The sequence below is a fragment of the Papilio machaon genome, chromosome 28, assembly GCF_912999745.1.
Source record: "Papilio machaon chromosome 28, ilPapMach1.1, whole genome shotgun sequence".
Taxonomy (NCBI): Eukaryota; Metazoa; Arthropoda; class Insecta; order Lepidoptera; family Papilionidae; genus Papilio; species Papilio machaon.
In genome coordinates this window covers 1,822,489-1,838,591 of record NC_060013.1, presented here as the reverse complement: position 1 = coordinate 1,838,591, position 16,103 = coordinate 1,822,489, and the positions used below count along the sequence as shown (strand labels likewise).

Genomic DNA, 16,103 nt, shown 5'->3' with positions numbered 1-16,103 from the left:
AAATAATCTTAAAATAATATTTTTTTCAGTATATATATATTTTCAGCACCTTTTTAATTTATTGATTTTTTATTGTTCAAATGTTCACCACAAAACTTTATCAACTTAACTAAAGAAAGGAACGTAACGATTTAGATATTTGAAGGAAACGTCAAAAGCGAATGTTTATTTTTATTGCATAAAAAATATAAAATTAGTAAATTATATTCTAATGGCTGTTTTGAAAACCACAAAAAAATATATTTCTTAGGAAACATTATTCATGTAAATGACAGCAATGTCCAAAGAAAACGACCAAAATTCTGAACATATCGATAGTGTCGACGTCGACGGATTAGAAAAGGAGTGCGTTACAAAAAGTGATCAAAACAGCGATTCTGGTGTCGATACTGGAGAACTGAGTTCCGCTACGGCAAATGCGTCTTCTGATTCGGATGTCTCTCCCCTTAAAAATTCAGATAAACCCCTATCTGAAGACGAAATTAGCAAAAATGAGGACTCTATCGAAAATGAAAGTTCCCTCACTCCAGCCTCTATATCTCCTATCGAACCAATTGAAAACGTGAGTTCAGATGATCCGTTAGCCAATGAAACTGCCGAAAATATTCTCATAACAAATAAAAATGATTTTGAAAGAGATGAACAGAAATCTAGCAATCATTCAGAAATAGGTACTTCACATATTCCTGAACATGATCAACTAGAAGTTTCTATGTATACGCAAACAGATTTAGATAATGTCAATAGAAATTTAACAATGTCAACTGTTAGCTTAAATGAGCCTATTAAAAACTTAGAAAATAGTATAATATGTAAATCACCTTATAGTAAAAGTGCAGAAAATATATCCAATTTAGAAGAACCACAGGCTAACAGTTTAAATTCCAGTACAAACACTATAAACACTGATGAAATTTTATCCGAATTTGCTAATCAAAAATCTAAAATTAGCGCCACACAAAAGATAATACCTGAAAATCAACAAGACACAAAACATAGTCGACTACCAAAGGAAATTTTATCCCAAGATTTGGGTAGTATTGTTAAAAATGTCCATGGAATCTTTTGGTCAGTTGGTGGCAACATAAAAAATGCGTACACTCAAAGAGTGTCTGCCCAGAAGGTTCCCGTTAAGAATTTAAAACCAATACTAAACGGTAAAGTTATGAATGACATATTTGAAAATACAATTGACAATCAAATACCAAATTCTGACAAAAATATAGTCACAAAAGAGATCAAATCAACTCCAGAGCCAAAAGTTGATGTGAATGGAGACTGTGATGACATGAAAAAAGATGTATTAAAGCTGCAAATTGAATCTTTGGAAAGAATGCTTTCGGAACAGCGTAAAGAAAATGTGATGCTGAGGGAGAGAGTTAAACAGCATGTTGATGAACTGAATATAAAAGATCAGACATTTAAAGAATTAGAAGCTAAACTTGATGTGGTATGTTAACTCTTCCATTACTATACCGTATACCCTTTTCTAGACAATTTATTTTATGCACTCGAATATGCAATGGAACTCTCGTTTTTCTTCTTACTACCAATATTAGTATTTAATCCTTCAATTTGATTCCAAAATGTGGTTACCTGTCTGATACCTTTCCCATTTATGGTTTTTTTTATATTACAAGGTGGCAAACAAGCAAGCAGCCTCCTTAATTCGCCAAAAGGTCTTAGCAACTGCTGACATAATGGCACATGCATTGCCTACCCTCAATCAACAGAGGAGGAGATGCACAAAAAGAGAATATTTCTCCTTCCTATGCATCTCCTCCATGAAATTCTCCTCCCCTTCCCACCCTTTTCTTATAAGGAAAGGATGGGAAGGAAAAGAGGACTAAAATTAGGCACCCGGGCCAGTCTGTCCAATGCCCTGTTTATTAAGTATTTTACCTTAAAAACACATCCAAGTTTGTCCTGGCTGATTTTGTAGTTATGGTTATGCTGTTTAGGCCTTTATTTATCATAGTTTAACACGTGGTCTTTTAAGTCTCATCTCACAGTAATTACTTTCCAGATGGGTAAGAAAGTGGAACAGGCTCAGCGGGACGCGGATGCTGCAGTGATGAAGTACGCGGGAGCGGAGTGCGCAGCTATTGAGGGTCGTCGTGCAGCTGAGGCGGCTAAACGAGCTCAGCAAGCAGCGGTGACCGAGTGCGAACTGCTCGCCGGCAAACTGAAGAGTGCGCATTCTGAGAAGCAAAGGATATGTCAGTTGTATGATGATAAGGTATGGGTTCAATATCAAATATTATGTTTAGACTAACTGTCGACATCGACACCATCCCGACAGAATTTAAAAAAACTTAATAAGTAGCCTATGTGTTCTTCCAGACTATGTTCTACATCTGTACTAAATTTCACCGAGATCCATTGAACCATTCCGGAGATACCTTCAAACAAACATACAGCTAAACTTTCGCATTTATAATATTAGTAAGCATTTGTAACAAGAGTGTTGGTGCCTGAACAGATAAGTACTTTACATGGTTTGAGGCCCAATATATGCTAATATGGTTTTCGAATTTCATATCTACATCTGAAGTTCTTTACAAAACATTGTGATGCCAACACAACGTACCTGAAAAGAAATTCAAAGATATATATGAATTCAACCTGTACTAGACCATAATCTAAGTTAGGGTAGCTTTAAGACCCTTGAACAATTTTTTTCCAGTGCCATGAACTACAAAACAGTGAAAGAGAGACGGCAAAATTACGTGAAGATATAAAAGAGTTGGAAGGCAGATTGAAATGGACACAGAGCAAACTGCGCATGGAAATGGACGCTTATAAGGTAGCTGTGTTATTATAGAAAAATCTAGAAAACTGAGCGTGAATTAAGGTTTAGCAAATTTAAAGACTATAGATTTCTGTTTTCTGTTGTTTTTGTTATGATTACTTTCTGTATCACTCATTATCTATAAAAAGACAGGGAGAGAAATATGTTTTTATACAAAACCACTCTTCTATACCTAATTCTACACGAATCCTTGAAGTTATTAACAACTAGCTGTCGCCCGCGACTCTGTCCGCGCGGTATTAAAAAAAATTATAAGTAGCCTATGTGTTCTTCCAGACTATGTTCTACATCTGTGACAAATTTCATCAAGATTTGTTTAGTCGTTCCGGAGATACCTTCAAACAAACATCCATCTATCCATCCATCCATCTAAATATTTGCATTTATAATATTAGTAAGATTTTTTTTTAGTGCCAAAGTAAGATTTAAAATATACACTTTAAAAAAATGTTATATTTAAAGGAGAGTTCGGAGCGCGCAGAGAAACTGTCTCAGCAGGTGACAGAGTTAGAAGCGGCTAAAGAGGCGGCTGCAGCCGGCGCTACTGACTCCGCCAGGGCTAAAGTATTAGGTATACTTCTATTCAAATATCTTATTAGCTCAAAGTCACTACTCCACTACACCTAACATTGTGTTTTGCAAACTCTTGCGATGTTTCGAGCCGACAACATATATGAAAAATACCATAACGATTTTTTTTGTCATTTAAATGCAGTAAACATAGCTTTATATTACATGTTACCAATTGATTATGAATTTAATTAGTTTATAAACTGATTAGACTATATAAACCATTACGTATATTTCGTTCTTTGATGAATATCTTGAGAGTTTATACAGTTGAAGTTAATTTATAAATTATTTTAGACATATATTTTGTCAAAAGTACATTGAATTTATTCAAAATACTAGTTGTGTCCGCGACTTTGTCCGTGTGAAATATTATTTTTGGGTAGCATTTAAAATGTCTTAGGCTAATTATTTTACTTAAATTATAAAACATTACAACAAAAAAATATTTAACTTACAAAACATTCAAATAAAGCTAACAAATTCCCATACAAACTTTCATCCTATATTTTTATTTTAGTACCTTGAGAGTAAAACATTAATAACAGCCTAAAAAATAAATTTCAACTTTCTAACTGTATAAAATGACGATATTTTCACACAAACTTCCACCCCCACTTTCAAACCCTTACAACCCCTTTTTTCGCATTAAAAAGTAGGCTGTCCTTTCTCATACTCTAGATTATTTTGTGTACCAAATTTCATTTAAATCGGTTCAGTAATTCTGCGTAAAACTAGACTGAGTTACTTTCGAATTTATAATATTAGTAAGGATTAACTTGTCTGATAAAATTACTTGGATGATTATAAACCCCCTCTCAGAGGGTTGACTTTTTCTGAACCATCCCCACTTCTTTGTCATCTCACTTGATAAATGTACGATTTCTTTTTAATCTCAGAATGTGAACTAAAGGAAAGTCAGGCCGCGTTAATATTGTGCCGACACGAGCGAGATGAACTTGAGAGGAAGTTGACTGCAGTCACACAGCAGCTGGACACGTGTAAGAGAGATAGAGACGACGCGACTGCAGCTCTCTCTATTGCTACCGATGAAGTGAGTCATACAACTTTCGCTTAGCAACAAAAATATCGCTTATAGCAGTGATTGTCAAACTTATTTCTTTCATCACCCCCTTTGAAAATTAATTATATTTCAGAGCGCCCCTAATTTTTATTCAGCCCTAAAACTTAAAAACCACAATTTCATTACTTTAATTAATTTCAATGCCCCCCATTTTTTGGGCCTCTTATCGCCCCCTCCTAGGTTTCAAACGCCTCCAAGGGGGCGCCTCCTTGTAGTGACATTGAAGGCATAATTTAGTCGTAATAATTGATATGTAAAATGAGATATTGTTTTCTTTGTTTGTAAAATTATATGTAATTATTATTGGAACTATAAAATACAGATTTCAAAATAAAGTGGAACCTAGATAAGTGAGAAACTTTTATAAGCGAGAGTAATTGTCCCGTCACAACAGACGATCAGAATCGAGAACATCGGATAAGAGAGAACAAATTGATTTATTATCTCGCTTTTACTGGTTTAACTGTATTTGATTTACTTCAGTTCATAGTTACGAGTAATAAAATAATATTATATATATATCGACTTCTGCCAAAATAACGAAGTGACTTTAATCGATAGAGAAGGGATCTCACAGAATTATTTCCCCTTCCTATGCATCCCCTTCTCTGACAGATCGATCTCTTTTTATAAGAAATAGATGAGATTTTTTAATTTTAGTTTTATACTAATTACTTGATAGCTATGACTAAATAATACGGAGTTTCTGTAATTTTTTGTGAATTTTTTCACTACTTTGACATCGGAATGCCAAAAAAACAAGACAAAACATAGAAAAAGTACTTTTAGTTACCTTCTCTAGTTATCTTCTCTGGTTATATAGGTGGATCGTCTCCGAGTGCACAATGCTCGGCTGGAGCAGGAGGCGGCCGAGCTGGCGGCGCTGAGGGCGCAGGCCGCGCTGGCTGACACGCTCAGCTCGCAGCTGCAGAGGTATACAAGCTGCCATATATCTTGTCCGCTCTGAACTTAGCACGAGTCGCTGAGCGGAACACAATGTTAGGTGTAGTGGAGTGATCTTGAGCTGACGTGATATTTGAAAAGAAGTATACCTGGATTTCAGATGTGTAACAAACTATAGTTGATTTGATTGATCTGATAGCATCTAGATGGCGCTGACACTAAAAATAAAGTTGACTACAAATCTAGCTAGGGGGCTCTGTTCCAGTAGATGGTGTCTTTTTCATTACTTACTTATTACATTTTTAAGTACCAAATCTTTAATATATCCATTGTCTTTCTCATTCAATTAAAAACACATTTTACTGTAAGAAATATGCACTAAAAGATTTGCATTTTAATAATTACACGACTTTTTTTTAACAAAATAATGTCATTCAATTGATCTAGTTGTCTTTCACAGGGAAACAGAACGCGCGTCACAAGCCGAAGAGGCGTTAAGTCGTGAGCGCGCACGCGCAGAGACGTGCGCGCGACGCGAGGCGGCCGCGCTCGAGCACGCCGCGCGCCTCACTGCGCAGCACGTCGCGCAACGCGCGCGCACCTCCGAACACGAGGCCAAGGTAAACCAACTCTCACTATTATATTAAACGCTACTTTAAGATCACTCTCCCTACCTTAATCACCTCCCTTATTTGTCACTTCCCCCACTTAAGTAACTTCCTGTCGCCTAAGTAACTTTCCCTACTTAAGTCCACTCCCACTATCTAATTTACTTCCCTCACTTAGGTCACTTCCCGCTATCTAAGTAATTTCCCCCACTTAGGTCACTTCACGCTATCTAAGTAATTTCCTCCACTTAGGTCACTTCACGCTATCTAAGTCACTTCACCCACTTAGGTCACTTCCCGCTATTTAAGTAATTTCCCCCACTTAGGTCACTTCACGCTATTTAAGTAATTTCCCCCACTTAGGTCACTTCACGCTATCTAAGTCACTTCCCCCACTTAAGTCACTTCACGCTATCTAAGTCACTTCCCCCACTTAGGTCACTTCACGCTATCTAAGTCACTTCCCCCACTTAGGTAACTTCCCGCTATCTAAGTCACTTCCCCTCACTTAGGTCACTTCCCGCTATCTAAGTCACTTCCCCTCACTTAGGTCACTTCCCGCTATCTAAGTCACTACCCCTCACTTAGGTCACTTCCTGCCACCTAAGTCACTTTCTCTATTCTCGAAATACACTTAATTATGACTTAATATATAACATTTTAGGCTCAGGCGTTGTCCGCTGACAATGTGTCATTACGCGAACGCGCTGAAGCTTTAGAGGCGGAGGTGGAGAAACTTCGCAGTGCATTATCTGAGGAGGAAGAGAGAAGACAGCGGGAGAATAGAGTGCTGGCGAGGAAGGTGGGTCAAAATACTGACCCTGGGTTTCTCAGACCATAACCTCCGATTAAAACATATTGTTATCTCTGTCATAGACAATGAGAGGGATGAAGATATGTTTTACAGACATTTTGGTATCAAAAACCCACGGTTAGACAATTTTATAGACAAAGCTATTTAACCTGATGGGTATAAATGACATTTAATTCTAATAGCTCTCGAACGCCCCCTATCTGTCAAAAAAGTGTCATAAGATCCTTGTAGCACTATTTTTGTCTTGTTTATAATTCTATGACTATAGACTGACAAATTTATATGACCCTATGACTTAAACTAAAATATTACAGCACACTAGCGCCCTCCTGTCAATGTTAAATAAGTGTCACGGTCCTTGTACTGTAACTGTCTTTTTCTATGGTCATATAGGTTTTATATATTTTCTGCCAGAATTAACTGCGATAGCAGCGCCTCACCGGGTCAGATATGTTTTGCGGACTATACAAAAATTTTTTTTCAAAAAGACTTTCACTAGGTGTGTTTTCACACATGTTTAGTCAATGTAAACTGAAAATAATTAGGTGGCGGAGTTGACGGAGGAAGTGGCAGATGTGAGCAAGAGACTTGAGTGGGAGAAGGGAGAGAACGGCGTGTTAAAGAAGAAACATTCCAGTGCCATAAAGGTAATCCCATATACCGTCGTTTAGTAAGTTTATAAACTGACTACCTGAATATCTCTTATAGCATTCCAACTGCACTAGTTTTGTAATAATGGAATTCGAACCCACGACCAATTGAACGGATGTACGTACAATTAACCATTAAGTTATTGGCGCTACATTATTTTACAATTTATTGATTTATAATCTGACAGTTTTAAACTAAGATGAAGCAGTAACTTGTTAAATTATAAATGTGAATGTTTGGATGGATGGATGTTTGAAGGTATCTCCAGTACGGGTCAACGGATCTCGAAGTAGAAAATAGTCTGGAAGAACACATAGTCTACTTATTAAGTTTTTTTTTAAATTCCGTGCGGACGGAGTCGCGGGTGACAGCTAGTATTTTTTTATAAATGTTAATTGCCTAGGAATTGAATCGTGAACTGCAAAGAGCATTGAAACGCAGCGAGCAACTTGAAGCCAGATTGCAGAACGACGCCGCCTCCAACAGAACTGGTACGTAATGTTCATTCATTTATCAATTATCCCATTCCTTCATTTAATTTGTGTTCTTTCATTTATTATTCAACAATTTCATTCCATTCATTTATTCTTTCATCCATTTATCATACAAAAAAGCTACTTCAAATGCAATTTAAATTGTCTATTTATTCTATTTCGCCAAAATAGCGAAACCGTTGCCCATAGACATCTGTAAATGTTTGAAAATCTGTAAATCTGTAAAAGGGCAACGATCTTTAATCGTACCGAATGAGGATATGTCCCCTTCTCTGTCAAATTCATCTCCCTTTTCTTATAATAATAATGGATGGGAAGTGGACTAAAATAGTTTTTAACTTTACTTAATTTTACTTTTACAACTACGTTATAAAATTTCGGAGCGTCGGTGGCTCAAGGGTTAAGCACTTGGGTTCGAATCCCGCTCATGTACTAATGTGTTTTTTGATTTTCGATTTACATATGTACACTAACTTTCGCCCGCGACTCCGTCCGCGCGCAGTTAAAAAAAAATGAAAAATAGATGTTGTCCGATTCTCCTACAGACCTACTGAATATGCTCACAAAATTTCATGAGAATCGGTCAAGCCGTTTCGGAGGAGTACGGTGACGAAAACTGTGACACGAGAATTTTATATATTAGATTTATCCGACTTACTTACGGTAAAGGAATACATCTCTGATATCTGCACATATCTGAGAAGAAATTCAAAGATATGTGTGAAGTCAAGGTCTAGTCACCCCTAACTTGGGGTAGGTTCCGAGCTCCTCAGTGGTGACGTCACATAACTATAGTGAGCTGATGATATAAAATTTCAGGTTCCGTAACTTCATTAAGCAGCGGTGAAGGTGCGCAAAGTGAAGAGCGCACGCAAAATGGTTTGCCTGAATCTATTCCTGATGTACAGGTCAGTTTAAACTTATTTTTTCTTTAGCTTTTAACTATCTGTTACTGTAAAAAAAATAATTAAAAAATAATCTAAATAGGCATGTATAATTTTTTTCACAGATAAAGTATCCAAGTCTTTTTGAAAAATTATTCGTCAAGGTTCGATTTAAAATTGTCTTGTAGTTGAAATGTATATTTTGTGTAATTTAGATTTTCGTATTGTATTGTTTAAAATTTCAGTGGGTTATTATAAAGTAATTAAATATTTTGTATTTACGTAGAGTAAATCAACTTTGTATATAGTTACGTCTGATTTGTGCGGAGCGAAGGCCTAATTTTACTCCTAATTCCCTTTTATTATAAGGTATGGGAAGGGGAAATTGAATTAACAGGGGAGGGGACGCATTGAAAGAGGAAATATTCTTTAATAATGTAGGCAACGCATCTGCAATCGCTTGTGTCTGTAAACAGAGGTCTCTTCGCTATTTCAGGTGGCAGCTTGTTTGCCATCTTAAACCATTGAAATGCAGTTTTACAGATGTGTATCATTTACATAGATATTTGGATATAAAAATAACTTGCGTAGATATAACTTAATTCAATAATAAAAGTATATAAGTTGTCTTGTATATGTATATGTTAAAGACACGAGAGCCGGAACGTCAAGCGCTGATAGAGCGCATAGTGTCGCTGCAGCGCGCGGCCGCGAGACGCGCCGAGCGCTGCGACTTCCTGGAGGAGCACTCGCGACAGCTCACAGCTGAGCTGCGCGGCAAGGCGCGTCTGCTGCGACATCTGCTGGCTGCGCAGCCTGCTGGAGCAGTCGCCACCAGCGCCAGTGACACCAACAAGGTATACCCGGATACCGGGGAGGGCACATGTACACTGGAGGAGCACTCGCGACAGCTCACAGCTGAGCTGCGCGGCAAGGCGCGTCTGCTGCGACATCTGCTGGCTGCGCAGCCTGCTGGAGCAGTCGCCACCAGCGCCAGTGACACCAACAAGGTATACCCGGATACCGGGGAGGGCACATGTACACTGGAGGAGCACTCGCGACAGCTCACAGCTGAGCTGCGCGGCAAGGCGCGTCTGCTGCGACATCTGCTGGCTGCGCAGCCTGCTGGAGCAGTCGCCACCAGCGCCAGTGACACCAACAAGGTATACCCGGATACCGGGGAGGGCACATGTACACTGGAGGAGCACTCGCGACAGCTCACAGCTGAGCTGCGCGGCAAGGCGCGTCTGCTGCGACATCTGCTGGCTGCGCAGCCTGCTGGAGCAGTCGCCACCAGCGCCAGTGACACCAACAAGGTATACCCGGATACCGGGGAGGGCACATGTACACTGGAGGAGCACTCGCGACAGCTCACAGCTGAGCTGCGCGGCAAGGCGCGTCTGCTGCGACATCTGCTGGCTGCGCAGCCTGCTGGAGCAGTCGCCACCAGCGCCAGTGACACCAACAAGGTATACCCGGCTACCGGGGAGGGCACATGTACACTGGAGGAGCACTCGCGACAGCTCACAGCTGAGCTGCGCGGCAAGGCGCGTCTGCTGCGACATCTGCTGGCTGCGCAGCCTGCTGGAGCAGTCGCCACCAGCGCCAGTGACACCAACAAGGTATACCCGGATACCGGGGAGGGCACATGTATAGGAGGGTGGGACACGTAAATGGGAGAAAAGGAAAAGGAAGAAATTAATTTATACATTAAATATACCCATTTAATGTATAAATTAATTTCTTTCATACCTTTACGGTCCCAGCACATTGCCGTAAAAACAAACCAGAACCTAAACTAAACCAATTCAATTTTGATATCACTTTTTCTTTGGAAGAATTACAGTTTTTTTTACTCATTCATACATTTTGCATTAGTTTTTGTACTAAATGCTAACAGCTAGAATCATTTGAATAGGAGCTAATAAAAATATTTTATGTATCATTGCTGCTAGCCGAAGAGGAGGTTAACAAAGGTAATAACTTAATTATTTTTTGCTCGTTTCAATTCAAAGCAGAAGTTAAGTAAATAAGAGACACGTCATACATGGCGGCCATTACTATGTTTCACTTATTCTGTTTTTTTTTTGTTGAAAATTGTGTCATAGTTATGAGATATCTTACGAATATAAATGCGAATATTTAGATGTATGGATGGATGGATGTTTTTTTAGAAAGTATCTACAGAACGGCTTACGATGTAATCTGGCATAGAAGATGAACATAATTTGGAAGATCTTATAGACTACTAATTAAGTTTTTTTTTTTAATTTCTCGCGGACGATATCGCTGGCGACAGCTAGTTGTAAAATAATTATAGCTTATATTTAATTAATTTAATTACAAAAGAAAAATTTTACCAGAATTATTTTCCAATTTTCAAATTTTCTACTTTTATTTCTTCATCCAAAATAAGCCTATAGACAATAAAAAAACAATGTCAGCTAATGAAATGTGTAAATATAATATGTGATTTATATAAAATTGTACTATATATAGAAGGAGATAGCGATGCTGGGTGGGGGGGCGATGGCGGCGCTGTGGGGCGGAGACCCCGCGGGTCTGACGCCGCAACTCTCGCTGGAGATGAACCGACGTCTGCAGGCGCTGCTGGAGGACACACTGCTCAAGAACATCACTCTCAAGGTACATGACAAGGATGGGAGAGGGAGTGACATAGAATGACAAAGATATAGGATCATCAGGTTTATGGTGACGTGGAAGAGATGGAGTGAGGTGATTATAATGAGAGGGAGCGACATAGATACAAGATAATAAGTGATAGAGACAGAGATAATTGTCTTAAGAATATTATATTTTTAGCAACTAAAATTAAACTTTATTTAAAAAAAAAAGAATCACAAGGTGGGTATTAGGTTTATTATTTTACTAAATGAAAACTTATTTTAATAACATTTACAACATTGAAGGGGAAAACAATCAGCCGTTAATCGACACAATTCTATTGGCACAATGGACTTGACACGACCTGTCTTTTTTTTGTTTTTTTGTTGACGCGGGGAATGCATTTACGCACTTCGCCGTCCGTGCTGCGGGGGCAGCAGGGACGGTTTCGTGTGGGACTCGCCGGCCGCAGAAGGCGACCGGAATACCCACTAAACCCCGCGGTGTTCTCCTTCGCCTGACCGGGCCGTGGCATCTACGTTAGTTTATCCACGACCCGGCTAGGGGAGCCCCTTGGTAGGGGCTCGACACGTGTATGGGAGGGGCTGTTTTAACACCCCCTCCCATCACCCTATGATGCCCTCCCTCGGAACACAGGAGAGAGGGCATCCGCCACATTCGGCGCAGCAGGCCCCCCGGCCTGCCGCGCGTGGCCACCTAAAGTTGGTTGAAGGGCCGCGGCGTACCTCGTACGCCGGCGGCCCCTCGCTGGGGCCCTGCGGGGCGGCAGCGTTTCGCTGGCGCGTTCCCGTTCCCGCAGGGCTTCTCTCTTGGCCGCCATCACCTCGCGTGCAAACGAGGCGATGGCGGCCCAGCTCTGCTCGCTGTCGGCCATCGATCTAACAACGGCCGGCAGCGACAGATCGCGTCCTATTGCGCCAGTGAGTGTGGCGCGTTGAGCGTCCCAGGCCGTGCACACGGCGAGCGTATGCTCGGCCGTGTCCACGGCGCCGGTCGCGCAATGTCGGAAACCGGGATCCGACTCAATTCCCACAACTTCACACAGGTAACGGCCAAAACAGCCGTGCCCTGTGAGAAGCTGCGTCAGGAAGTAAGTCGGCTCCCGGTGCTTCGCCTCCACCCACTGGCGCAGGACGGGGCGGACAGCCTCGACGAGTCGCCTGCTCAACGAGGTGTCCGCCAACCTCTCCTCCCATCGCCGGAAGAGATCGTCACGTCCTTCCTTCCTCCAGCGTACGATCTCTTCCGGAAGGGGTTCTTCACCTCTGTGCCGCATCAGGGCCCTTCTCCGGTAAACCTCCGCCAGGACCCCGGCTTCGAGGTCCCAAGGGAGGCTCCCGGAGATGAGGCACGCCGCCTCGTACGAGACGGTGCGATACGCTCTGGAGGCCCGCTGAGCCATGGTCCGCTGTGCACGTCGCAACAGGACCATGTTATCCTTGCTCAGGGGCCTCGACGCCCAAATGGGCGCTCCGTAGAGCGCCTTAGAGCGCACCACACCGTCGTATAGGCGGCGGCATACACCGCCCGCCCCCCCACAGTTGGGGAGCAGCCTGGTGAGCATTCCCGCATACTTCACCAGCTTTGGTGCAAGTATCCGGAAATGCTCACCGAACCCCCTTCGGCTGTCGAGGACGAGACCAAGATATTTCATAGTCCCCCCGACAGCAATGGGGGTGCCGCTCACAACGATGGAATAGCCGCGGGAGGGCTTAGTCCGAGGCCCATGGAAGAACATGGCCTCGGACTTCTCGAGGGCCACGTTGAGGCCCAGGGCCCTGATGCGGCGCACCACGTGGGCCGTGCCCGCAGTTGCGAGCAAGCCCGCGTCCCGGAACGTTGGGCCCCGCGCGGTGACCAGGGTGTCGTCGGCATAACAAAGAACTTCGACACCCCGGAGATTGGCACCGCGCAGAACCCAATCGTATCCGATGTTCCACAGGAGCGGCCCGAGGACCGACCCCTGTGGAACACCGCACGTCATGTCCCTGCGGACTACCTGGTCTCGAGCCGGATAAAATATGGCCCGGTCGACGAAGTAGTCCGCAAGGACTCGCCTGAGGTACCCCGGGACGCGGTGGTAACTCAGCGCCTCCGCGATTGTCGGCCAGGGGATCGTGTTGAAGGCGTTCGCGATGTCCAGCGACACCGCCAACAACACTCCCCCGTGGCCGACAACCTCCTCGACCCTGTCCCTGAGTCGGGTGATGGCGTCAATGGTGGACCGCCCGCGACGGAAGCCGAACTGGCCGCCGCTCAAATTGGGCCCAACCGCCTCCATGTGCGCGACGAGACGCGCAGCGAGCACTCGCTCGAACAGCTTGCACGCCTCGTCGAGCAACACGATGGGGCGGTAGGCCGACGGCGAGGCGCCCGGGCTTCCGGAGAAGCACGAGCTTACCCGTCTTCCACCGCCGCGGGACTCTTCCGGACGCCAAGCACTCCGACAACAGGGACAGCGTCTCCTCCTGAAGGACCGGCACGACTTGGGCGAGGGCGCGCCCAGGGACGCCGTCTGGGCCCGGAGCGCGGTTCCTCAGCCTTAGCTTCAGAATCGCGGCTCCGAGTTCGGCCTCAGATACGGGCGGGATTTCCTCGCCCGTTACGGCCGGTCCCTCAGGATCCGGCGCCGCCATCCTCGGCGGCACCCACTCCTCCCTTGCCGGAAAGAGGGAGCTGACCACCTGCTCTGTGAGGAGCGGGTCGAGAGACCTGGTTAGCGGGGAGGCCCATGGTCGGAGCTTTTGGCTCACGATCTTATATGGGCGCCCCCACGGATCACGGTTCAGGCTCTCGAGCCACTCCTTCCAGGCTTCCTCCTTGGCGGCCTTTATGGCCGAGGTCAGCGCCGCACGAGCGGCCCGGTACGCGGCGAGCAGCAGCGCCTCTTGGTCCAGGTCCCTCCTGTGACACGACCTGTCACTTCGAAAGCCAACGAGCAAATGATCGCTCTCTGAAGTTAGCTGCCTTTAAATCAGGTGTCAAATGTGACGTCATATTTTTTTATTTATTGATTTATGTGATCCTTATAATATTGTTACGTGCTAGGGTTCGAAGGATTTGGAGAGAAAAACCTGCTGACTCTTTTGAAGACTTTATTTACTAACACTAGGTCCAACACAAAATACTAGGTCCAAACACTAAGCACTAACGATGTCCTAGGTCGTAGCCAAGTAGTAGGTTTCCCTTGTATCGCTGGTTGTCGCTTCGAAGTCGCCTCGAAGGTAGCTCAAACTGAACTGACTCGCTCGCCTCCCTGCGGCTATTTATATAGGCCGAGTCGAGCCCCAGACCATTCCAGAAAGTTCCTTTCTGGAACGTTACCAAAAGGCGCGAACGTCATCGACCGGTTTGGACGCTTCCCGAAAGATGAGTCATTTCTCACGCTCGCGCGCCGCCGGTTTTCGAGATACTTCCAGTTTTATAATTTCACAACAGTACCTCTAACGCCATCTAGTGTTGAGTAAAGGGTTTCACGTGACTTTGTACGTTCGTAACAGTATCATTAAATATCGTTATAAAGAAAGAATTTTACAATTTAATAATTGAAAATGAAATAATCCATCCATACAAATTCAGTATATATAATATTAGTAATATTTTATATGATTCCAGGAGAACATTGACACATTGGGGGAGGAGATAGCTAGATTAAAAGCTGAGAAGCAGGCCGAACATTGATTGTAACTTCTGTACACATGTTGTCTCTTTCCTATCAAAGAAGTATGAAAGGGATACGTAATATAAATGTCACTGCAGCCAAGTTTAAAAAAAAAGTGTTCAATGACATAACGTTGTAACAACAAGAAAAACACATGGTACAGTCAGCTTCATAAATATAGTGGCAGTCAAGATATCCAAATATATAGGAACACCTAAAGTGATCAATTATATAAGTACAGCCAAAGTTATCAAATTAATTGAAGCATCCACTCTGCTCAAAAACACCGGAGCGTTCACATCGTCATATATATGAGTACATTCAAAGTGCCCATAATTATAGTAACAGACAGAGCGTCAATAGTAACGAAGCATCGAAAGTATGCAAAAATATCGTAACATTTGACAAAATTGAACTCTATCTCTATTCACTTAAGATACACTTTGAAATATACTACTTCTGTTAAATTCATTTGACGCTTTGTATCAACATAATAGGTTGTCCAATAAGTTCGTTCCGATTTTCAATAGGTATCTTAGAATAGACCCGAATATATTATAGGTACAATTATTGAAAACATAGGACATGTTTACATAACACATACATACTGAAAAGCTTAACTTCAGCCATATTTTGACAAATGGTAGGACACGATTCGTTCTTTTCTATCAGTTTTATAAAAACTGATTGACTTAATTTTTGCCGAAATACATAAGACGTTTTGCTATAAAATCGAACAAATATAATTTAAAAGACGTATGCCAAAACTTAAGGGCCTTTAAAATTTCCATTAAAAATGGGCACGAACTTATTGGACAACCCAACATTTTTCTTCTTATTATTATAACGTTTAAAATTTATAAATTGACGATACATGACAGATACCTAATCTACCTATCTATATATATAAAAGAAAGTCGTGTTAGTTACACTGTTTATAACTCAAGTTCGGTCGAACTGATTTAGTTGAAAATTG

At 42.4% G+C, this 16,103-nt stretch overlaps 1 protein-coding gene across 2 annotated transcripts; it reads left to right on the top strand.

The window, feature by feature from the left end:
• The first annotated feature begins 193 nt into the window (after window positions 1-193).
• On the top strand, window positions 194-15,283 carry LOC106713247 (coiled-coil domain-containing protein 186). 2 transcript variants are annotated; one of them, XM_045685022.1, is made up of 15 exons: window positions 194-1,450; window positions 2,027-2,239; window positions 2,687-2,806; window positions 3,275-3,383; window positions 4,282-4,436; window positions 5,290-5,399; window positions 5,830-5,989; window positions 6,642-6,779; window positions 7,337-7,438; window positions 7,846-7,933; window positions 8,756-8,844; window positions 9,471-9,677; window positions 10,776-10,796; window positions 11,320-11,466; window positions 15,082-15,283. In XM_045685022.1, the coding sequence occupies exons 1-15, from the start codon at window positions 269-271 to the stop codon at window positions 15,145-15,147; spliced, it is 2,907 nt and encodes a 968-aa protein (XP_045540978.1). In that variant the 5' UTR covers window positions 194-268; the 3' UTR covers window positions 15,148-15,283. The 2 variants fall into 2 exon arrangements, with proteins under 2 accessions (XP_045540978.1, XP_045540979.1); XM_045685023.1 differs by lacking the exon at window positions 10,776-10,796.
• The last annotated feature ends 820 nt before the right edge of the window (window positions 15,284-16,103 follow it).

What these genes read in the sequence shown, in the direction of transcription:
- LOC106713247 (XM_045685022.1), top strand. Translation starts at nt 269, where the DNA reads ATGACAGCAATGTCCAAAGAAAACGACCAAAATTCTGAACATATCGAT. An exon ending in TGGAAATGGACGCTTATAAG is followed by an intron (nt 2,807 to 3,274) that starts GTAGCTGTGTTA and finishes TTATATTTAAAG; the next exon opens with GAGAGTTCGGAGCGCGCAGA. An exon ending in CGAAGAGGAGGTTAACAAAG is followed by an intron (nt 10,797 to 11,319) that starts GTAATAACTTAA and finishes TACTATATATAG; the next exon opens with AAGGAGATAGCGATGCTGGG.